This window comes from Vicugna pacos, chromosome 23, assembly GCF_048564905.1.
Source record: "Vicugna pacos chromosome 23, VicPac4, whole genome shotgun sequence".
NCBI lineage: Eukaryota > Metazoa > Chordata > Mammalia > Artiodactyla > Camelidae > Vicugna > Vicugna pacos.
This window is the reverse complement of record NC_133009.1, coordinates 5,222,719-5,245,187: the sequence shown is the minus strand read 5'-3', so window position 1 is coordinate 5,245,187 and position 22,469 is coordinate 5,222,719. Positions and strand designations below refer to the sequence as shown.

Sequence of the window (22,469 nt, the reverse complement as noted above, 5' to 3'; positions counted from 1 at the left end):
AATACTTGTGTATGTTTGAAAACTTCCAAAATACAAAGTTAAATAAAAAAGAGAACATGTGAAAAAATAAAGCCTTGCACAGCATGTTTACCGACCACTTGAATTTAAGGGACAAGAAAGCCAGGCAAGTCTGGAAGAGCGAGGGAGGCAGCGAAGCTGAGAAGGCTGAACTTGACCCGCGCCTGGCAGGAAGGGTGAAGGAGATGGGAAAGCATGGGAACCAAGGCACAGTGGTGTCAAAATCCTTGCCCATATGTGCCAAGTGCTTCCTATTAATAGGTGTTTGCTCCATCTCTGTGGCCACACTGTGAGCCGTCTGAAGGGGAAAATGCCCCCTCTCCCCTGCACTCCGTACCTTTCCGGCCCTCTCCCTCAAGTTCCCAAAGGGCCTCCGGAACCCTGAGGTAGCACAGCCACACCCAATGGCCAAAGGACATAAGCCTGCTGGTGTATGGCTCCACCTGCTGGTGATACTGGGAACTGAAGCTGCCAAAACAAGGTCTGGATGATAAAGAAAGTTGAGGACGATTTTAGAGAGATCTGGTCTTTCTTCCTCGGAAAAGATACACAGACCAGTTAAACATATAAGAAGCCTTTAATTTTATCACCATAAACATTATACTCTGATTGCTCACATACAGTATAAAATATTTACTCCGCTAAATAAATAAGACATAACATTATTGCAAACGGCACTTAAACCCCCTCTCCAGAGATAAGATTTCCTTAGCCCAGGCAGGGGGTGCTCCTGAGTTTCTGTGCTAGATTTCCCAAACACAGATATGCCCTGGGGGCTGAGACCGATAAAGGCTCAGGGAGCCACACTCTGTGCTTCTGGTCCCAAAACAGCTCCAAGGAGAGGAGTGAATGGGGAAAGGTGAGGATTGGGCAGCTCCTTCATCAGCCCAGTCCTAGGGGGAGCAGAGGGGAGTTGGGGGAGCCCAGGCTGGGCCAAGAGAGGAGGGGAGTGGGGGGAGGCTGCTGAGACCTGGAACCCCCACCCTCCACCTTGCCCCAGCCCTCCCTGCCTTGGGTAACAGGATTTGGGATATCAGCTGGGGTGAGCAGAGCTTCCAAGCTCAGGGTTAGGCAGTTTGGGGGCCAGACCAATCATTCCAGGAGAGATTCTGGCAATGCTCAGCCCAATAACCAGCCATCTCAATAGCTGGGGATCTTATCTGACCCAACTCCTAGATACCAGCAGGGCTGGGAATTGATTCCTCTTCAACTTAAATAAATAAGTTAAATATTTAAAGGCCTGAGTCCCTATGATGGCAACACAGGGGCCAACAAGCCAAGTCCTGATAAAATGTAGGGGTGAGGGAATAGCACAAAGGCGGTGCTGCGGGGCCAGGCAGCTTCCTTTCTCCCCTCAGGACTCTGCCCCCAAATATATTCTGTACTTTCAAATCCTGTGGAGAAGAGTTTCACACTAGAAACTCCCATGTAACAGCGACACTGGGGAACCTTACAGGACAAGGGGCCCTGGTGGTGGGAGGCCAGGTGGCTGAGTTTACTTAGGCCCCCACATCTGTTCTCCGGGTATGTCTTGACCTGGACACTAGCTATTAACCCTGAGCCTGGGTAATCCCTCTGCAGAATCCTGCATTCCAGTGCACAGAGTTAATTAAATTCTCTGCCCTTCTCTCCTTGTAGAAGCCCAGACTGAAGCCATATGGAGAGCCACCAGCCTGCTAGCCCTGAAGCCTGGGGAGAGGTGGGAAGGAAGAAGCCCCATCCCCTGTCTGGGCAGCTATGCACCGCACTGCCATGGGGAGGCAGCAGAAAGCCACACCACTTTGGCAGCAATAGGCACCGGGCGGTCAGCTCCCAGCCCCGTGGGGCTAACAGACTGGAATACGGGACCCAGTAAGGCAGGCTTTCCCTCAGTGGGTTGGAAGTACTCTACACTGAGTATTTGGCCAAGTCGCTCTTGTCAAATACTACCTGTGTGACAAAGTAGATGGCAACCAGACCCAGGCCTGCAGCCGACACCATGTAGGCGGTGACAGACTGGCTGAGCTGAACAATGGAGCCCATAAACAGGGAGGGGGCTACCTGGGACAGCAGGAAGGCACTGTCCAGGATGGCAAGGTCCAGGCAGATGCCCCGGCCAGGAACAACCCGGGCCTCGGGGGGCTCGCCCGCCACCACACGCATGGGGACGTCGCAGGCAGAGGCCCCGCAGAGCGCAGGTGGAGAGGGGAGCAGGCCGCTGCCTCCAGCACCCATGTGTCCGATGGGGAAGGGAGATCCGGCCTTGGGGCCTGGCGGGAAGCTGGTCATCAGGCTGTCCTCACTGGCACCACCTCCATCGTCTCCACGGTATTTGGGCAGGAAAACCTGGCAGGCAGGGACACAAGGACAGGTATGTACCCAGGCATGGGGTCCCCCAGCTATGAGAACAGACCCTGGCCTTTATCCCAGGGGCTGGAAGAAATCAGGCAACGGGCCTTAATGAAAATGGGCAGCAGGTCAGAAAATTGAGTAGACCTGCTTGGTCTGGATCTAGCGAGTGGGAGAAGGGGCTGGGGGCCAGGAGGGGACAAATCCGAAACCAGAAGTCTAGGTCTCCTCTAGCCTCTCCTAGAATCGGTAAGTGACAGACAAACTCAGTACTGCAGGTTAGGAAGAGAACAGAACCCCAGGGTAAAGGAAAAGACACAGGGAGAAGGAAGACAGGTGAGAAGAGAGACACTTAAGAACAGAAGAACAAAATCCCAAGGGGGGCTCCAAACCCCACGTGGCCTCTCCTGACCCACCTCCTTCCTGCCCCACTTCTGCAACTGGGGAATCACTGTCAGTCTTCAAGGAGAGTCGCTCCCTCCTGCTGGAGGGCCTAGGCCCAGGCTGCAGCTGCTGCCCTACTGTGAGGTCTGTGGCCCCATCCTGGGGCAGGGAGGGTCTTCTGAATCATCCTGAAGGAAGTGAGGATCAGAAGGAATCGCTCTTCCTGACTCGCACGGCCCAGCTGTGCTAAGGCTGAAGCCCTCCTCGCTCCTTCTCCCCGTCTGCCTGGGATCAGCGTGACCTGCCTCTGCCCTGCCTCCACTGCCCCAGAGCGTCCTGTCTAAGGACAAGGCCAGGACTTAGCTGATGCTGTCCCCGGGCTGGCTAGTGCCTGACTCTCAGAGTCGGCTGCATCAGCGCTGGGAGCCATGGCAGAGCTCAAACCTGACACCAGGGAAGCCCAAGGCTCAAGGAGCAGCCAGAAGTGGACAAAGCAGGGGCAGACGGGGTAGAGGGCCAAGCATGCCCTTAGCAGCTGCTTGAAGCCTGCCACCCCACACAAGACCCATGTGGCTGGAGCCTGGAGAGGCCCCTGGGGACAGACATGCTCCTCAGTCCGAGGGGAAGACCAGCCCCAGCACGCTCCCTGGCACGTGCCCACGCCTGGCGTCCGGGCACCAGCCCCTGAGCCTCCAGCCAGGGCACAAGAGTGGAGGCTGATGAAGGTTATCAGTGCACCGACTAGGGTCTCAGGGACCAGTTCCCCCAACCTAAGCCCCCCACCCCAAGACCCTCACAGCTACCTATTCAGTTAACCAGCCTCCCGGCGTGGTGTTTCTCCGCCACCCCACTACTCATGTCCTCTAAGGGGCAGAATGCATCTTCCCTGTCTGGGAGCTCTGTGAAGGCAGGCTGCATCTCCCTTTCCTCGGAACATCCCAATTTCTTGCCCTCTGGGCAGAGCTCTGCAGCCAGGGCTGGAGCTCAGTGAGGCCAGTGGAGGCAACACAGGTGATCACACAGCCTGGGTCAGGAGGCTTCTCACAGAAGGGGAACCCTGGAGGGGCTGCACAGTGTGGGGCTGAGCAGGAAGGAGGCCCCCCAACTTACACAGTGCCCAGGTGAACGGTGCCAGGTGCATCGGGCTCAGAGATCCGCCGTGGGGGCGGGGGAAGGGGATGAGGCAAAGGAGTGAGGCAAGAAAAGAGAGAATTAGACAGAAGAGGAAGAAAAACCTAAAGAGAGGAGCAGAAAAGAGCCTTCCTCATCTCAGAGACCAAAGCAAGGCTTGGGTCACTACCCGAATAAAGAGAGGCGGGGCCAACACCAGACCACTCCCATTCATCATCTGCTAAACTGAGGTACCCCAGAGGTCACCTGACCCAGCCCCTGACCTCTGCATACAGCAACTCAGCCCAGACTGAGGGCGGCTGCTAGCCTTGATTGTCAGGGTTCCCAGAGAAGGATTTCGCATTTCCTGCAATCATCCACTCAAGTGCTTTATAGTTCTGACACCAGGAAGTCATTCCCAGAATCTAATCTACCCCCTCCTTCCTCAGCCCAAGTCTTTGGCCCTCGGGCTCCAGCGGGCTTCCTTTCCTATCAAAGGCTGCCTTCTCTAGCTTCTCTTGCCAAACTCTGGTTCTGGGCTCATCAGCCTCCCCTCCACCCCGGCTCCACTCAGCGGCCAGTGCGAGTACCTGCTTCTCGCGGTGGTAGAGGGAGGCCAGCGTGTAGGGCAGGATCTGCAGGGCAGAGAAGGTGAACCCTGTGAGGGCAGCCGAGGCGGTCACCACGGCCACACTGCGGGACAGGCACGTGGCACCGGCAGCCACAGGGAAAGCCACCACGCTGGCCAGATAGACTGCTCGGGTGCCAAATCGCTGCACCAGCCGGTCCATGACCAGAGAGAAGAGCAGGGAGATGGCACACTGCAGGAACAGCCCCAGGCTGCCCATCCGGACCCCTGGAGAGGGAGGGGTGGGGGGGAAAGAGGCGGTCAGACAAGGTGTCGGGGGAAAGGGCCCAGTACAATCTGGGGGGGCAGTGCTCAGAATCAGGAACCATAGGCGCTTGCTGCCCAAGATCTGCTGCAGACCAGACCTGCCCCCCCAGCGTCCTCCCAGCCTACCCAAAGCAACACAGTAACAGGAGTCTAGGTTCTAACCCTGACCTCAGGGAATGGGGCCAAACCCACTGGCTAAAGTCACAGGAAGATGTTCTAAGGTTTGACTGCGCTCAGCTTGCTAAAAGGGTGAGAGGAAACACGGGAGTCAGTTTTGCCAGATGGAGTTCCAGAACACCTGAGCTGGAAGGGGCTGGCAAGGCGACTTGGAAAGTCAGCAGGGGAGCAGAGGGAACTAAGGTTGGGGCCAGGCAGACCTGAGGCCCACCCTTTGGATCTGAAATAAGCTCAGCTTCTTCTTCTGTCCAGTTGGGGCAACGACTGTCCGAGCAGTCCGAGGCTCTACTGAGACTTCAGCAAAGCTGCGGGGCTCCTCAAGTGGCTGTGCACGCAGCCTGCTCACTGGCCCATTTTCCTGAGGGGGAAATCGGGTCCAGATGCGCAGCTACCAGCCTAGGCATAGGCTGCAGGCATCGCCCTGCACCTGGACATCCACAGAGACCGGCTCCTACACCAGCCCCCAGGCTGCCAAGACCTCACCTTCATCGTAGTGTTTCCGGGCCTCGGTGCCTGGCTCAGCCCTGGGCACACCCTGGTACAGCCCCTCACCCACGAAGTCTGTGTAAAACAGCGTGAAGGTCATGAGCGCCATCCAACTGCACAGCTCGGCCACGAAGAGTCGGCGCAGGGCACGGGGCATGCGGCAGCACAGCCGGTGCAGCCGGGGAAAGAGGGCGCCCAGGTTCCGGAGAGCCAGGCGGGCGCGGCACGGGCAGCAGTGGGGCGGCGCGGAGGGGGCCAGCAGCCCTTCCTCCGCTGGCTCGGCCGGGCCCAGCGCCGCCTCCTCGGCCACAAACAGCGTGGCCACCACACAAGTGAGGAAGATGAGAGTGAGCAGGCCGAAGAGGCACTCCTCCTGGGTGCCCAGGTAGGGGGCCAGGGCACTGGTGTCCCAGTCGATGGCAGGCAGGAGGTAGCCCAGGCAGCCCCCAAGGCTGATCATGAAGGCGTAGACAGAGAAGGCCTGGCGACAGTGGTCTGGGTCCCGGAAGAGGTCAGAGAGCAGGGCCTCCAGCGGAGTGAAGCACACCTGGCCGCAGAAATCCAGCAGCCCCACGCCCAGGATCAGCAGTGCCAGCTCCAGGGGCCTGGTGTCTGGGCACAGCAGCCCCGCCAGCCAGCCGGCCCTCGGGATGAGGAAGAGGCTCAGCAGGACGCCCAGGGACAGGGCCCAGATGAAGGGTCTCCGGCGGCCATAGCGCCCACGCCAGTGGTCACTGGCTGAGCCCAGGAGTGGGACTGAGACCAGGCCCAGCACTGGACCGATGCCTGCAAGAAGGGCAAAGAGTATGAGCCAGAGGCTGAGGCCCAACCTCCCCGAGAAGGACGGAAATGATGGCCGTGCTGAGTACCTCACAGGACCCCAGTTACTCCTCACAACTAAGACCACTAACACCGCATTTTAAGATGGGGAAGCTGAGGCAGGGAACAGCTGATAAGTGATACCTGTGCATAGGCACAGAGCTAGGAAGGGCGAGAGGCAGGGTTTCAACAGGCAGTCTGACTCTAGACCCCGTAGTCCTGACAGAGAGCCCCCTGCCTGGGAGTCACGCGATGGTGACCATTTGCCTTCTGTGGCTTTTGCAAAATTCGTCTGCAGTCAGGAGCCCAGCCCCTGTAAGAAAGAGCCCTGGTGGGGAGACCCAACCCTACTAATCAGCAGCTAAGCTAGCTGTGTAGCCTGGCTAGTCACCTAGCCTCTTACTAGCCTCCATTATCTTCTCTGTGAAATGGGTAACCTCAAAGGGTTGCTGCAGGGATTAAATGAGACCATAGGTATAAATTACGAAGGGCAGTTTCTCCAGTCTCCTATGGGCACCAGGGACACAGAGATAACCAAGGAAGGTCCCTATACTCTTCCTCTTCGACCCTCCTTAGCCCAGGGCCACGCCTCTCCCCACTACACCAACCCATCAGGCTCAGGGACAGCAGGTAACCATCTCTTCCTCTAGGCAGTTCTTTGGGCTGAGGCCCTACTGCCCTACCTCCCAGGCAGCACCTATCTGGAGCAGGAGGGAAGGAGGATGTGGTGACTCACCCAGCACCATGGTCATGAACTTCTCCTCTACCCCTACTTCCAATAGCAGGGGTGGCACATAGGTGATGCCTGCAGCCAGGCACACCTCCAGGCCGAAGGTCAGCAGGTTGACCAGCAGGAGCTGGGCTTTCCGATGCCGCAGCAGGCGGCTCACCCACAGCCGCTGGACCATGGTGGGCCAGGCGGGCAGGGCTCCGGCCTGTTCACGCACTCCAGAACCGCTCTGTCTCAGCCTTGTTCCAGGCGCCCAGGCCTCTCCTCCTTGCTGCCTCTGACTGGCTGGGACTCAGCCTCCAGGAGCCCATGTCCGCCAGCCCTTCATGCGGGTCTAGCTTCTCAGCCATGCTAACCGCCTGCTGCCGGGGGGTGCCTCGGTGGGGACATATCGCTCGGATCCTAAAAGAGCAGGGACAATCAAACACACACGAGTAGTAAGTCCTGGGAACCGCGTCTCCAGGATTTGTGGTGAATTCTGAATCTTGTTCACTCCCAGGCTGGTTTGGCCCTTCCACCTGGGTGCCACCCGCTACTGCTCCATCAGGAAATGCATGTTAGTATTAGCCTAAGGTTGACATAATTAATCAGGTAAATATGACGTTTAAACCTCAGTACACTCCAGAGCCAACTAGATGCCAGTAATTCTCTGCTTTGGAGTATCTTTACAATTGCCCTTGCCTGCTAGTATGCGGGGGGGGGGGGGGGGGGATCAAACCAACTGAATTCCCAGCTCCCCAGGCCCTGCTATCAAGGTGCGCCTGGAGACCCTCCGCTGGTTTGTTTGCTGGTTTGTTTGCTTTTCTCGCTCCACTTCCTAAAGCTGGGCTGTTCAATTCCCCTTTGTTAAGAGTCACACTTCCTACTCTGTGCTGTCTGGCCCCGAGCCACACTGCACCGTGACTCCCACCCCAAGGAGGAGGATGAGGAGGAAGGGAGGAGAGATTGTGGTTTGTTGGGTTGGGTCTTAACCTATCACTGCAACCATTTAAAGAGCACTCCCCTGGAAGAACACAGACCTGAAAACCTCTCCCTTGAGTTTCTCCCCACACTCAACATCCATGGGGAAAAAGCATTCCCACATGCGCTGCCCAACTGTCAGGGGACAGTGAGGCCGTTCTCAGGTCCCTGCCTCACACAAAACCACACCACCTGGCAGCCACTCCGATGACGCCAGTGACCCTGAGCCAGCAGGATGCCCCACCACTTCCCGGGCAGCCTTTCTCTGCTTCCCCAAAGGCTCCCTTCTCACCAGAGAAGCCCCCTCAGCCCTTTCTGCTAGGCCTGCCTCCTGTGCACACAGATCCCCCTGGGGGAGCACCCACCCGGCATGCCCCAGCCCCGGACACTCGGCCTCCAGGTCTTGCTTCCTGACAGTAGCACCCACTGCAGTCTGTTCTGTTTACAAGTGACCTCAAAAGAGGGAAAATCAAGTCCACCACGAAGAGGAGGTACAGAGGACGGGCCTTGGTGAGAAAAGACAAAAGAGCCCTTTAACTTGTCATCCGTTCCACTTGTGGCTGGAGGCTGGAGCACCTACCTTAACCTCACCAAGCCATTCCCATAAACGCTACTGAAGAGCACGACTCTGGTGCAAGGTTCATAGGGTGAAGGCCTTGGCCCCAGTCTCCACCCCCAACCCGAGGGCCTTCCTGGAGCACCCTCAGCCCTCATTCGCGCCCTCCTCCAATCTCAATGTCTCATAATTCTGTGCTTCAACTTCTTTAATCGTTTCAAATATCACTAAGCCCCACAGGGCCTTATGTGTCACCCAGTGTGTTGCAGGTGCTCTCGGAGCTGTGCCACAAAGAAATCAGGCACCATCGATCCCGGGTAAGACGTGTCCATCCCATAACCACCTTCCAGGGCTCTGCAGCTCGGAGCCCAGGAAGGAAGGACTTCAGACAAGGCTGGGCCACAGCAGTGGCATCCTCCTCAAAGTTCTGCTCAGACTCAGACACCACCCACTCTGGGAATAGGCATGGACTCCTATGGGCAGGAGTGTAAGGCAGTGGCCCACATGGTCCCAAAGTAGGTTAGGGGACCAGACATCAGCCTTAGCTGCATGGTTGTGGGTTCAGCTCAAGTCGAGTTCTCCCCAGGCACTGCACCGCCAGGCACCCCCAGAATGAAAGCAACGGAATGCAGGACCAAGGGGTGGTGCCATGTAACCTGGAGAGAAGGGCTCTGGGTCAAAGGGCTTCCAGCCCATCCCACCCTCAGTCTGGGAAGGCCCTGGACACTCACCTGCTCTGGGCTTTTAAGAGACCAGGTCCTCCCTGAGCAAACAGAGACTTTGTCAGACTCAGCCTCACCCACAACCTGCACCCATTCCCAAGCCCTGGTTGCTCCCCATTGTTTAAAATAAACTGCAGCTCCCCAGCAACCACTAATCACCCCACCTGTCTTCCTCCTTCCCTTAATCCAGCTCCTCACTCCCAGGACTGAGCAGGACCTTCCTCAGCCCACAATGGACAAAGACAAAAAAAAAAAACCCTCCTCCAGCGCAGAGAGCGCCCTTTGCTGCCTCCCCCTCCCCAGTGCCTCTCCCCGAGTCACAGGAGCGCTTTACCTGGTAACCAGGGGCGGGGCCAGGTGAGGAACTCCTAGAAAGGAGTTGGGTAGGAAGCGGCAGGCTCCAGCCCAGGTCTGCACCCCTCTGCTCTTAGGTTGCTGGGCCCGTCCTCCCTCTTTTGACGTCTACTGTGCCCTGGGGTCCAGGGCACTCCTGCCACCTCCAGATTTTACTCCTCTCAGCCCAGAGTTGCCTGAAAATTCCAAGCCCTTAAGAGTACTCTCCCTTCCAAAGCCCCCCGTCTTCTCCTTACACCTTCCCAAGTGCCCCTCAAGTCGCCCCTTCACCACACTCCTGGGTCCTCAGGTGGAGGAAACGCCAGAGGACTCCCACAGCACTAACCAGAGTCCCCAGCAGTCCCTGAAGGGCCTTCTTCCCTGGGACGCGAACAGAAGCCCAGGCCTGGCCAGGGCCTGGGCTCAGAGAGGCAGGAGAACAGGAAGTGGTTCGTCACCACCTTCCCGGCTCCCACGCGACGCAGCCCCAGGGGCACTTCTTGCCAAAGCCTGAAAGTGACAGACCCTGTTGGGTCCCCCTGTTTCAGGAGCTCCTCTGCCTCCTCAGGGAAACAGACAGGGAGACAAGATCCAATCCCTCCCCCCACACCCTGCAGCCTCAGAGATGCTTCTGACTCAAATCCTCCTGCCCCACTGCTCCTGGAGCACTCAGTCTGGCAAACAGAAGATCAACCAGGAGAGCCAGCCTCCAAGTGCTCACCTGGTGGGGAGGGGGCAGGAAGAGGAGGGAAGTGGAGGTACAGAAAGGGGGAGTCTGGCCTGACCTTGTGGACAGGAACAGAAAGCCTCCAGGGGGACAAGTCCCTCTCAAGTTCCAAATACCTCCCATCTTCTCTGGGCCCCTTGATGACGGGACAGCAAGAAAGCTGGAGGAAACCCAAGACTTCTGGGAACCTTTAGGGAGCTCTGCCCCAGGCCATCTTTCCTCATCCCTGGGGGAGCAGAACTCAAGCCCAGAGAGGCTAAGGGCCCTGGGCACATTCTGTGAACCTGCACTTCATCGCCCAACTCCAGATACTGATATGGGAGACTCTAGGTGTAACACGTGGCACCCCCAGAGCAGGCTGTAGGCTCCACTGCAACTCTTTGGCACCCACCCCACCGTGAGAAGGGGCCTGGGAAATGCTGATCTAGAGAATAAATGGCTGAGAGCAGAGTGGGGGCGGCGGGGAGGCATAAGAGATGGGAAAGACCTAAGTGCCTCTTCCTATCACACCAAGGAAGTCCCCAGAGGGGCAACTCCTGAGGGCTCAAAGGTGGTGAATGGATGGGACAGAGCCTCCTAGGCTGGAATGCCGGCCCCATCACTGCCCCCTTGCCCCACCGCAGGTTGGGCCCCGGGCAGGGAGTGCAGAGAAATGAAACTGAGCAACAGGAACAAACTTGGCCTGAACTTTTTCCAAAATTCAAAGAGTGGAGGAGGCAGGAGGAATGGCAGCTCGTGGTAGCTCCTCCGGGAAGGGAGGGTCAGAAGGATGAATAAAGAGGCCTTTGAGGGCTTTCAAAGGGGCTCCTGCCACCCCTCACGGCTGAGGTGGAGCTGGGGGAGCAGATCCCCTCGCTGACGGACAGAGGCCAGAGGGAGCCAGGCTGGGGGCAGCCCCGCCGCTGCCGCCGCAGGCCAGTGTCAGGCAGCAATCTATGGCCTCTTTATGCAGGCAGCGTCCCCACACCCGCCCAGGCACATCAAACGGCCGCAGCCCCCACCCTGACCCCAAGAGCCTAACCCTGCGTCCTCCCTCCCCACTCACGAAGACTGTGCTCTTTCTCATTCGCTCCCCAACCCTCTGGGGCCACTGGGAAGCCCCTCCTCGAAGGGAAGGAAACTGGGGATGGGGTAGGCTAGCCAGGAGGTCGCTGTAGAAAGGGGTGGGGTCACTCCAGGCCAATCTCCCTAACACTGACCGCTAGACTGTCCCGCCAGGACTGCAGGTGGGCAGCGACCTGCAAGACTGCGAGAGAGGAGGGATCCCTGTTCCTCCACAACGGATGGGGCCCCAGCATCTCATCCCAAGTTGAGCTCTTCCAGATCCTCTAGGCTGGAGGCAGGGAAGAAGTCCGGGGGTTTACTACAACCTCCTGGTGCACTCACCCAGCCCCCTGCCCCAGTCCCAGGGGACCAGTGCCCTTGGCCTTACCTCACAAAGCCCAGCAGTATCTCTGCACTCCCAAAGTGAGCTCTGCCCTCCGGGCAGCTGCACAGGGAGTCTTGGGACACCCTAGAAACAGCCCACACTGGCCAGACAGGAGACGGGAAAATGGACATCCTCATGAAGCAATGAGCTGGCCATCGTTACAGACCCCTTGTCAGGGATGCTGTGCTGTGGGAATTCCCACCTGCGCATCTGGGGCGGGGTGGAGGGGCAGGATTTAGTCTATGCCCGGCTTCAATGCCTTCCCACCCACATTCAGTCTTTGATTCTCTGGGCTCCAATGGGATCTTCCAAAGAAGCAAGGATTTGCTCCCCCTACCCCCACCCCACTAAAGGCAACAGTGATTTGCACAAATAGCTGAGGCCCGGGCTCTCCCAGCACTCCCACAGACACCTGAGAACCCCACTCAGAATGCAACCTCCCCACCTCGCCACCTCGAGGGAACCCTGAGACAGAAGAATGGGGGGGCGGGGCGCAGTGGAGAGGAAGGTCCCACCCCCACCCAGACTTGATCCCTAGCTCCTGCCTCCCCAGGACCTGGAGGCCAGGGATTTGGAGTCCGCCCTGCTGCGCTGCCTTTTCTTCACTCGGACTGGAAGCCTTCTGCTTAGCAGCTTGTCAGAGAGAGTGAGGGGGCTGCAGGCCGGGACACAAAGGGGGATTAGGGAGAAACCTCTCGGCCTGCAGAGTAATCCATCAAACTCCCTCCCGGCTGCCAGCGCGGCCCCTTCCCACTCAATTCCCCTTCCAGCTGCTGCGGGCCCCCCACCCCCTCCAGCTCCTGAGCCCTGTCACTTCAGGCAGCAGAGAGAATCCCAGGCCCTGGGGGGGCAGAGGGGGCACACCACAGACACTGGGAAAAGGGCAACGGCTCCCTCCCCCCACTCACCCCCAATGTGTGAAAACCCAACAGGTGGCAGTGGCTTGGAGGAAAGTTGCTTTTGTTGCCCTGTCTGAGAGCCCCAGCCCGGCTTCTGAAAGGAAACAAATGCCGGAGAAGGTTGGGGGAAGGGGAGGGGAAAGGACAGCGGGCAGTCCCCGCAGCCCGCTCTGATCCCCCCTCCCCTTTCCAATCCAGTGACAGGGGTTCTGGGGCTGGCCTGACCCTCACCTTGGACAGTCTCCCGGGGTCACCTGGCAATCCCATGGTGATGGTCAACACAGACACACGTCCGACTCCAGGCACCTGGGCCTCCTAACCAGACTCCCTTTCTGTGAATGTCTGCAACACCAGGTCACATGGGGTCACCTTGACCAAGTGCCCTCCAAACCAAGACAGTCGGTATTCTTCAGCCAGGAGCTCTCTTCTACCCCAGGGGCCACAGGCCTCTGAGCCCAGACATCCCCAAACCCAGCAATTCTACAGGACGACCTAGGTCTGGCGGTCAGCCCGGCCTGGGTCTGCATGCCCACATGCCCACACCACCATTTACTGTAAGGACGTGATTTTGTTAATTGGCCTCCCTAAGCCTCAGTTTCCTCGTGTGCAGTTAATGACAGCAGCTAACACTGAGCGTTACTGCACACTAGGTGCTCTTCCAAGCCTTTTAATCTCCCAACAGCCTGGCGAGGTGGGTACAGTGAGTACACCCATCTGACCGGCGAGAACACTTAGATCAATACCACCAACTTCATGGTCGTGTAGTGTTTGAGAGGAAGTATGTGGAAGTTCCTGGCAGCCACTTCTTCAGTTGTCTGGGCTTCCTCAGTGGAGAAACTGGGAGGGGATTTCTCATTCCCAACAGGAGTAGCAGAGGGCAGAGAGGGACCAACCGTGTCTCTCTTCCCAGCTTCCAGTCCCCTCACCCGCTTGCCTCCCACAAGGACCAGCGCCTCTTTCAGCCCTCACGGGCCAGGAGGAATGCCAAGAATGTAAGCGCCTCCCCAGGTGCTGGCCCCAACAGGTGAGGAAAGGTCACTGCAGCAGCCCTGCCTGGGGTGGAGGCCGCGGAGGGAGATGGAGGGTGGGATAAACACCTCCAGTTATAAGACAGGGTGGTTCCCATCCACAGGGAAAATCATCAGAGGGGCCGCCAGCTGCTAACTGTCCAGGAGGGGCTTACACGTGCTAGGTACCTGACACACCTTCTATCTCTAATTCACACCATTTGTACAATACTGCAAAGTCAGTATTTAATATTCCTATCTCACGAGGATCAACACTGGGCCTGTTTTCACAAGGGAGACAATGGAGCTGCAGAGGAACTCATTAACACACCCAAGGTTGCAAAGATAAAAAGGAGAATGGAAAACTCAAACCATTCAAAAATTCTGGAAAGTGCTCTGAACTAGAAGCCAGGACACTCGAGACCAGTCTCAGTAACTTTTGTGGCTGTGTGGCCTGGAATAAGGCATTTCACCTCTCTGAGACTCAGTTTCCGCACCTGTAAAATGAGAGCTCCGCCAGATGCTGTCTAAGGTTCTTTCCAACCGTACAGCTAAGTGATCTCACGCCTGCGCCCCAGCCCCAGGTAGGGTGCTCACCATGGACAGCTGCCCACTGAATGCATTGGAGGGGGGTGGGTCATAGCCCTCCACCAATGAAAGACAAGGAGAGCCAGGTGGAGCAGGGCTCCTCAGCTGCACGTACCCCATCCTTTACCTGCCTACACACTGCTCAAGTACAACAGAGTGCCAAGGGTCAGCGGTCACCTGAAACTGAACCGAGTAACCTAGACATCTGGGGGCAGAACTGCCCTCTTCCCCACTTCCTCCTGCAACTGGACTCTGTTCCTGGCAGAAATTAATAACTAGCTTCTCTGCTTGGGCCACAATAAACACTTCCCTGCAAGGTGGGGGTAGTGGTACCAAGAAATCCCTTGGTCCAGGGTGGGGGTTGAGGAACTCCGGAGGAGAATGGGGAGCTTGGCCTAGTCTCCAGACCACTGGGAAGTTCCCTCGCCTGGCTCCCTTCTCTTCCTACAGCCCCTGCAAACTGAAACCTGAACAGCCTCCATTCTAGTGATTTTGAACTTTGCCAGTCAGCCAGACCAGGCAGCTCTCCCTATCCATGCACATCCCTGTCCCCTCCCTGCAGCCTGGCCTCCCTTAAAAGATGCGGGATACAGGGAAGAGGCCAAGGAATGGAGGGTCTGGGCAGACCTACAGATGAGCAGAGCTCTGGGCTGGGAGTCAGACCAGGGTGCTGGACCCAGCTCTGCCATGTCCCACCTCTCGGATCCCAAAGTTGACGTCCTTCTGAGGCCCTTTCAGCCCTGCTATCCTAGGGTCTGTGACCAGTCCCATTTATCAGAGGGCTCTGAGCTGGACTCAGTCCTAGGGATGTAGTCTCCAAAACAGCCCCTTGGTGGTGAGCAGGGTGTAAGTGGGCTCCACAGAAGTTGGGTTTTGGTGGTGGTGGTGGTGGTGGTGGTAAAAAGCCGTAGTTTGCCCACCCTTGGAGAGAGTGTGCCTCAGCATGTGCAACCTCACCTCCCCCAGAGAAACGTCAAAGAGACGAAAGCTCGCTCACCCACCCGGCCACCATGACTGAGCTTGGTTACATGCAAACCCACTGTGAAGGGGCTGGGGACTCGGAAACATGGGACTGCAGCCTCCCTCAGCAGAAGGGACAGATGCAGTCAGAGCGCACTGAGGGGGTGCAGGTGCTGAGTGAGACAAGTCCCTAGAGGGGACATGCTAGGTGCTTCCAGGCCTCCTAGAGGAGGCTGTGCCGTGACAGATGAGCAGGCAGGAACTGTGCGCAAAAGGCTAGATGTCTGCAAAACACAGCGGCTGGAGCATGCGCTCTCCACCTTCACTCACCTCTCCGCTTAGCCTCGCCCAGTCAGCTGTGGTGGAGAGGACACCAGGCCCCAAATCATGGGACACAGGCCCAAGATGGGGATATTCATCAGCACTGGACCTGCTTTTGCTTTCAAAGTAGTCACTGTCCTCCAGTTACGTCCCCTGGACCTCTTCCCCCTTTCATGGGAACCCTGTGCGGCTCAAGTCCCCCACCTCCTCCAGGGCTGCCCGGACCACAGCTGTCAAGGATCTCTTCCTTCCAAACCGTGACTACACACACTGGATACCCCTCAGGGTTGGCTGTCACTCGCGGTCCTCCTGGTCTCTGGCTTGGGGGCCTTCCCTGCCCTCCACCGCACTAGCCCTTCGGCTCCTAGGAAACAGGGAGCCCAGGCCCTGCACAGGCCCTGCGAAGGGAGGTCCCCAGCCGAGGGCCTTGCAGGGGAGGCTGGTCCAGGATTCCTGCCTGTGGACCGGCGTGCCCAGGATTCAGGCAGGAGCACACTCAAGGTATTCAGGAGCTCAGCTCTTTCTAGTGACAGGAACCAGGAGTGGAAAGCTAGGTTGCCACGTCCCTAGGGATGGGCGGGGCACTCCTAGCTTGGACAATATCTGCCAGCTCAAAGTACACTTGAGATTAGAGAGGCGGGGGCCTGACAAGGAACACGGGGGAAGGAGGGCTGTCTCGGGGTGGCTGCCCCTAAGGGCATCCTGTCTGGCTAGGCATTCAGTCTGACCTGAATCTAGTGACTAAGGGACTGTGGACTATGGGACCAGAGGCTGCTCTCCAAGCCCCTTCTTGCTGGCTCATCCCAGCTTCCCAGAGAGTGATCCCCAGAATTAACAAAGGGGAAAGGAACAAACATGTACTGAGCACCTGGTCCACGCAGGCTCCTTGTGAGATACGGCGATCTCGTTTAATCCTCACTGTGACCTTGCAACTTGAATATCATCACCTCCACTTTACAGACACAGAAACCAAGGCCAACAGGTGGGGTAGGCCCGTCTCCAGCATCAGAAGCAAGAAGCCCCACAAGTCCTTCGGGGTCAGTGGCAAAACTGTGGACTTCTTCCCATGGAGGAGGAAACACAGACCGTGTAGCAGAAAAAAAGGGATTAAACAGGAAGTTCTGGCCAGACATCAGGACCATCCTGTGACGGCTCTGTCACTACCCCCTGCCCCCAGGCAGGGACACTTAATACACTGGACAAAGCTCCACACTCCAGCTCTACTGCTGGGAGTCAAGTGGCATCAGTGTTCAAGACACTGGGCCTGGTACCAACTGGTCCAGTCCCCACCCTCGCTATTCCAGCAAACAGGGCCACTGACTGTTCAGAGAAAGTCAGGCTGGGTTTTCTTCTGGACACCAGAAAGCACTGCAAAGGATCCCAAAGGTTGGGGAGGGAGGACAGTGCAGAACCCAAACTTCAGAACACTCCCCTCCTCTCATACAGTTTCTCTAAAAATCATAACAAATAACCTTTCTGCAGAGAAGGTGCTTAACCTTTCAGGATATATATTCACCTCCATCACCTCATGGCACTCTCTTCCAACCTGAGGAGGGAGGTAGGGCAGGGGGTTTATAGACTGATTAAAAAACAAGTCACATAGCGTATTGACAGGGGAGAGACCGGGGTGTCAAGTCCTGGTGTGTTCTCTCCATGGGACCATGAGTTCAACTGTAAATGTGTCATTCACAATTTACATATAGTTGTATACAGTGTAACTCTCTTGCTAAGAAACTTTGAAACTTTGGTTCCTAAGTGTAACCACAATGATTGCCTCCATTGTTACCAAATAGCAGCAGCTGGCATTTAGCAAGCTCCTTTCCCTTGCAGCTGCTGGGCTCAGAGCTTTACCTACATCAGCTCGTTTAATCCTCATAATGATGTGAGGTAGGTACTGTTACCCTCATTGTACAGAGGAGGAAGCTGAAGCACAGGGAGGTGAAGTAACCTGTGCAAGAGGAAATGGGATTCAAACCCAGGCAACTGAGTGTTAGAGACAATTTCTTAACTCATACTGACTCCCCAAAGTCCGGGAGACCTTGGCCCCAGAAAAACAAGGTCTATAGTAGAACCCAAGAACAGAGGCCCAGGCTGGGTGATGCTGCCCACCGGGTGACAGGTGTAGATGTAGTGGATGTAGATAATACTGTCTAACATTTACTGAGCACTTGCTCCCTATCAGTCACACAATCCAGTGCTCTATACGCATGATTTAATAAAGCTATGGGGTTTTTAAATACATATATATAAATACATATTTATACTCATTACATTTATTATTTAATAAATAACAAAGCTACAGAGTAGGCAGTATCATTACTATTATCATCCCCAATTTGCAGCCAGGGATACTGAGACTCAAAAGAGATCATCCCACAGCTAGTGGAGCAGCCAGGATTTTCCGACAGTCTGGGTTGTTATCCTTAATGTTGTATTATCAGGCTCTAATGGTCCAGATGATAGTGCTTAATTTCACTTTCAGAGTCCTCAGAGCATCCTGCCTCTCTGCCTTTTGTCTCCAGAGCCCTACCCAGACTGAGAGAGGGGACTCCACACCATCCTTCCCCCACCCTGGCCTGGAAGGACCTCAGTGGGCCACCAAGGATCACTGTCCAGCTCCTTTTCCTCCTCCTCCGGGATACGGCAGCAGTCAGGAGGGGCCAGGGAGTTCACCACACACTCCATGAGTACATAGAAAAACTACCCCCTCACACACACACACCTCCACTAAGGTGGGGCCTGAATGTCCACATCTGTACATGCATCCACAATTGTATTTTTATCTTCAGTCTCATCCTGCTGACTCAAGCTCCATTTTTCTGAGCACTTTTAGAATAACAGTCCAGGCTCCAGGCAAGCCTAAGGGGAGGAGATAAGGGAGGAATGAGAGGATGGGGCCCATCCAACAGAAGGACTTGTGACCTCAAATAACGTTGCAACCAAACCCTAGGAGAAGTTGCTCTATTGGTTTTCTCAGGCTTCCCATCAGCCTACACTTCCTGGCCCTGCCCTCCCCTCTCCCCTATGCCTGCCTGCTCCCCAGGTCTTGGGCAGGTGAGTCCACACCAAGGCTGCCCTACTCTGAAGTACTAAGTGCATCAGGAAAGGCATCCAGAAACCCGCAGGGCCTCACTCTGCACCCCTGATCAGTGCTTCCAGGAGCCCAGCAAGGGTCACTCTGGGCCCTGGGCCACGGGCTGTGCCCAGCTGCAGACTCCAGGGCAGCAGGACAGCAACTGGGCTATTCTTAGTCCCAGCTCCACTGAAATCGGGTTTGTGTAACAGCTGAAGGGCAAGTCCTAACCAGGTACCCACCATGCCAAACCACTCCCTACCCTCAACTCTGGCCCCTTGGGAAAAGCAAAAAGCAGGGAGGTATGACCCCAGGGAGGGGGAGGAGGAAGCTGAGCGGGTCAAGAGTGTCAGTCACTCTTGGAAAATGGAAGCTGATTCACAGGGATCAAGGGTAAGAGTAGCTCCCTGGGCGGCAGCGCCTGGGGGAAACGGAGACTATGGGAAGGGCTGACCCTCACTCAGGAGGAACCCTGCACGTCCCTGGTGCCTTCTCCAGCACACCTGCAGTGCCCAAGCCCAGAGCCCAGCGAACCTGTAGCCGATGCCCTGGTACCACCTCATCACACCTGTTCCCTGATCTCAAGATTCTGCCATCCCTACCTGAGCCCGGGAGGCGAGGAGAACGGTTGCCTTTTTCCTCCTCCCCTGAGGGATAACGGAGGTTGAGGACGGGGCACACACTCCTGCCTAACTCTGCCCAGAGCTTAGTCCCAAGACTAACATCCGAAAGGGCTCAGCCAACTTTCTCTCCTTAATAACACCTCACTCTTTCCCAAGCAAGTGGGCCCGCGCCCGAGGACCCCTCGGGGTCGCGGCCGCCGGCCCCTTTCCCGGCTCCCCCAAGTCCCGGACTGTGCGCGCCGCGGTGACTCATCCTGCCCCTTTCCGGTGAAGCCGAGACAAGGGAAGAAAATAAACGCAACTTTCCAAAGAAAACTCTTCACGCGGGAGGCGGCAACAGGAGCGAGCGACCGGTGCGCCCGCCGTCCGCCCGGCCCGGGGCTCCAGGGAGGGGCCGCACCCCGCCCACCCCGCCTCCCGGCCGGAGACGCGGGGAACCCGACGCTTCCAGTCCCGCCCGCCTCTGCGGAAGAAAGCGCGGCTCCGCGAGGACCCGAGCGGGCGCCCGGCGCCCCGCAGCCCGCCCGGGCACCCGCAGCCCCGCCACCTCCCCGGGGACTCGTGGGGCCGGACGCGCGGGCCCGGGACGGCCACGGCGGGGCCCCCTCCTGCGGGGCGCAAAACACGCGACACCGCGGAGCCTGGCGGCGCAGCGCCCCTCCCCTTCCCGCGCCCGGACCCTGTCCTCGCGGAGAAGAGCGGGCGCGCCCCTACCTGGCCGAGGCGTGCGGCTGTCACCCGGGGCCGGCGCGTGCGAGCTGGTCCCCCTCGCCTCCCCCCACGCGCGCCAGCCGGCGGCTTTTAAATCTCCAGGTTACTCCGCGGGGGGAGAGAGCATGCGCGCTGGGGCGGCCAGGCGGGGGCGGGGCGAGGCGGGACGGAGGTCGGGGGTGTTGGGAGGGGGTATGGAGGGGTGGGGCTGGTACCCAAGGGAGGGAAAGCCGGAGGTCTCGGAGCTGTCTTTGTAGCCGCGACCGCGACGGGCAGCCCCCGCGTGGCTCCCAGACTGCCCTGTCATTACCTAGGGCAGTGCACCGCCCCCTCGCCCTCGCCACCGAAACAGTTAGGTGAAAGCTGCCCGGCTCCGCGGGGCGCCTCCCCTCCCCGGAGCCGGTCTGCGACCATTACCCGCACGTGCTATTCTGGCCGTTCCCCTGCCCCCGGGTAGAGCTGCACCCCACCCACTCAGCGCCAGCCCTTGAAAGGAGATGTCACATTCTCCCCAGTTACTCTTCTACTGTTTGCTTTTCTCTGAGGCAGAAAGAGCTTCCTGATAGCTAACTCAATCCCTCTTCCTGAAGTTAAAAGCCAAATTTCAATGTTTTCTTCCTCGCTAAGGGTGTGTATGGGGAAGGGGGGGGGGTGATATGATACGTTAACAGTAAAATTTTCCCTCTGTCAGCTGTTGAGCAAGTTCCCAAAAAATACCTGTTTCCAGCATGCCTTTGAGAAGAGTGGAACAATACAGGTGGAAGAGAACTGGAGGCCTAGGACCACGGCTTTGAGGGTGCGGCCCAGTTTGGACTCTCTTCTTCCATGAGTTTTATTAGGGTGGAGAGAACTCCAGTTTATGTGGATCATTGACTTGAATACTACAAAGTCGCAGGAGGATGGTTTGAAGGGGAGGACCTAATTGGCTGTAGCCGAGGACCAGGCATTGGGGCACTGGGGCACTGGGGCACTGGACTCCCGTGCTGGCCTGGCCACCAACCAGGTGTGATGTGGAGCAAGTCCTTTCCATATTCTGGGCCCCTGTAGGAAGAAGGAGTTGGCGAGATGATTTCTAAGGGCACCTCCAACTGGAGGCAGAGAAGAAAGGGAACTCGAGAAAGGAGAGAAGAACAGCAGAGCCCTGGTGGCCATGGGGAAGACAGAGTGCAGTGCGTTCAGGAGGGAACAGAGGGAGAAAAACCAAGAATCTACCTTCTGGGCCACTGAGGAAGTTTAACTGGAAAATGGTCTCAGCATTGCCTCCCTGGGAGCACTCACCCCCTCCCCCAGCAGGTGACCCTCCAGCGCCCCAGTGGAAGCCTTTGGCACACTCGTTTTGTGGCTAGCAGAGAGACTCCAATGGAGTCCTGGATCCATGAGCTGGTGTCCCCTCTGACCCAGAAAAGAGGGCAGAAGTCAGGGGGAATTCCAGGTCAGCTGGAAAATTACTGAGCCAGGAGAGTGGTTGGTGGTATTTTCCAGACTTAGTGAAGGAGCACAGGGAGCAGGAGGGAGTTGTCCCACCTCAGAGAAGCAGGAGCCCCCTCTTCCCAGCGGAGGCATTGCCAGGGCCCAACAGGCCTCATGCCTTGTGGCATGAGGAAGGAGGAGGGCTTGGGAGACTGAGCAGGCAGCACGGTATAAGATCCTGGGCCCCACCCAGTGGTCCGGCCACCTGAATAAGTGCCGGGTCACCCCTCCCCAAGGCAGGTGCCAGCCACTTCTTTACCAAGCTGTCAAATGTGCTCTCCAGGCCCGGCACAACACAGGGTGATGTAAGGCCCTGTGTTGTGAGAAATGTTCCCTCCCCTTTTTCTGCTGGGGTAGCCTCCTGTAATAATAGCTAACTTTTCCTGATTGCGCTAGGCACTGTTCTAAATGCATTCCATGCATTAATTCATTCATTCAATCTTTACAACAACTCAGGAGATGGGTACCATTTTCAGATAAAGAAACTGAGGCAATCCCTCAGTCCAATTAGAACTACTATTACTACTACTACAACACACACACACAAACACGCATGCACACAGACACACACACACACACACACACACACACACACACACAGTCTCTAAGCCCCAGAAGCAAGACAGAGGCAGCAATCCCTCATCTATCCTTGCCAGTGACTTCCAAGCCTTAATGAAAGTCCTAGCACCCATACTACTCCCCATGAAGACGCTGGGTCGTTCTGGACAACAGCTCCTCTGGGCTTCAGTTCCCCACTAAATCAGCTGTAGGAAAATCACCTTCCTCCCTTCTCCCGCCCCCATCATAAACACACACACACACACCCCCTACTCCCTAGCTACTTCCCATTTATAGGAAATGGGGGATGACGTGAGGAGCAAGGCCATCCTTGGGGAGCTGCTAATAGTCTGGCTGGATATTGGAGAAACCAAAGATGCTGGCAAAAATGCATTAGCAGCTTCTGCTCCACCCCCACCCACAGCCCCTTCCCATTATCCTTGGGCTCAGAGCAAGCACTGTTCTCTTTCTACAAAGATGCAAAAATCCAGCTGGGCTGGTTAGCCTAGAAGAATGCTGAAAAGCCATGAAGAACCTGGAGTTCCCTTGATGTTTCCATCTCTCTTGCCATCTCCCAAAGGCTAT

At 57.0% G+C, this 22,469-nt stretch overlaps 1 protein-coding gene across 4 annotated transcripts; it reads right to left on the bottom strand.

Moving 5' to 3' along the window:
* Nucleotides 1-566: 566 nt before the first annotated feature.
* SLC45A3 (solute carrier family 45 member 3) lies at nucleotides 567-19,970 on the bottom strand. Of its 4 annotated transcripts, XM_072948351.1 has the most exons (6): nucleotides 19,860-19,957; nucleotides 18,172-18,308; nucleotides 6,954-7,349; nucleotides 5,396-6,184; nucleotides 4,431-4,696; nucleotides 567-2,343 (listed from the first exon to the last, which is right to left on the bottom strand). In XM_072948351.1, exons 3-6 carry the CDS (start codon nucleotides 7,123-7,125, stop codon nucleotides 1,906-1,908), a joined length of 1,665 nt encoding a protein of 554 aa, XP_072804452.1. In that variant the 5' UTR covers nucleotides 7,126-7,349; nucleotides 18,172-18,308; nucleotides 19,860-19,957; the 3' UTR covers nucleotides 567-1,905. The 4 variants fall into 4 exon arrangements, with proteins under 4 accessions (XP_072804452.1, XP_031545759.2, XP_072804453.1 ...); XM_031689899.2 differs by lacking the exon at nucleotides 18,172-18,308 and having other exon boundaries at nucleotides 19,860-19,970; XM_072948352.1 differs by lacking the exons at nucleotides 18,172-18,308; nucleotides 19,860-19,957 and adding an exon at nucleotides 11,678-12,192.
* Between the last annotated feature and the right edge of the window lie 2,499 nt (nucleotides 19,971-22,469).

Bases quoted from the DNA above. Each gene is read 5' to 3' on its own strand.
- SLC45A3 (XM_031689899.2), bottom strand. From the start codon at position 7,125: ATGGTCCAGCGGCTGTGGGTGAGCCGCCTGCTGCGGCATCGGAAAGCC. The intron at 6,185-6,953 runs GTGAGTCACCAC...CCCTTCTTGCAG, and splicing joins GTTCATGACCATGGTGCTGG to GCATCGGTCCAGTGCTGGGC. The intron at 2,344-4,430 runs GTACTCGCACTG...CCTGCCTGCCAG, and splicing joins TCTACCACCGCGAGAAGCAG to GTTTTCCTGCCCAAATACCG.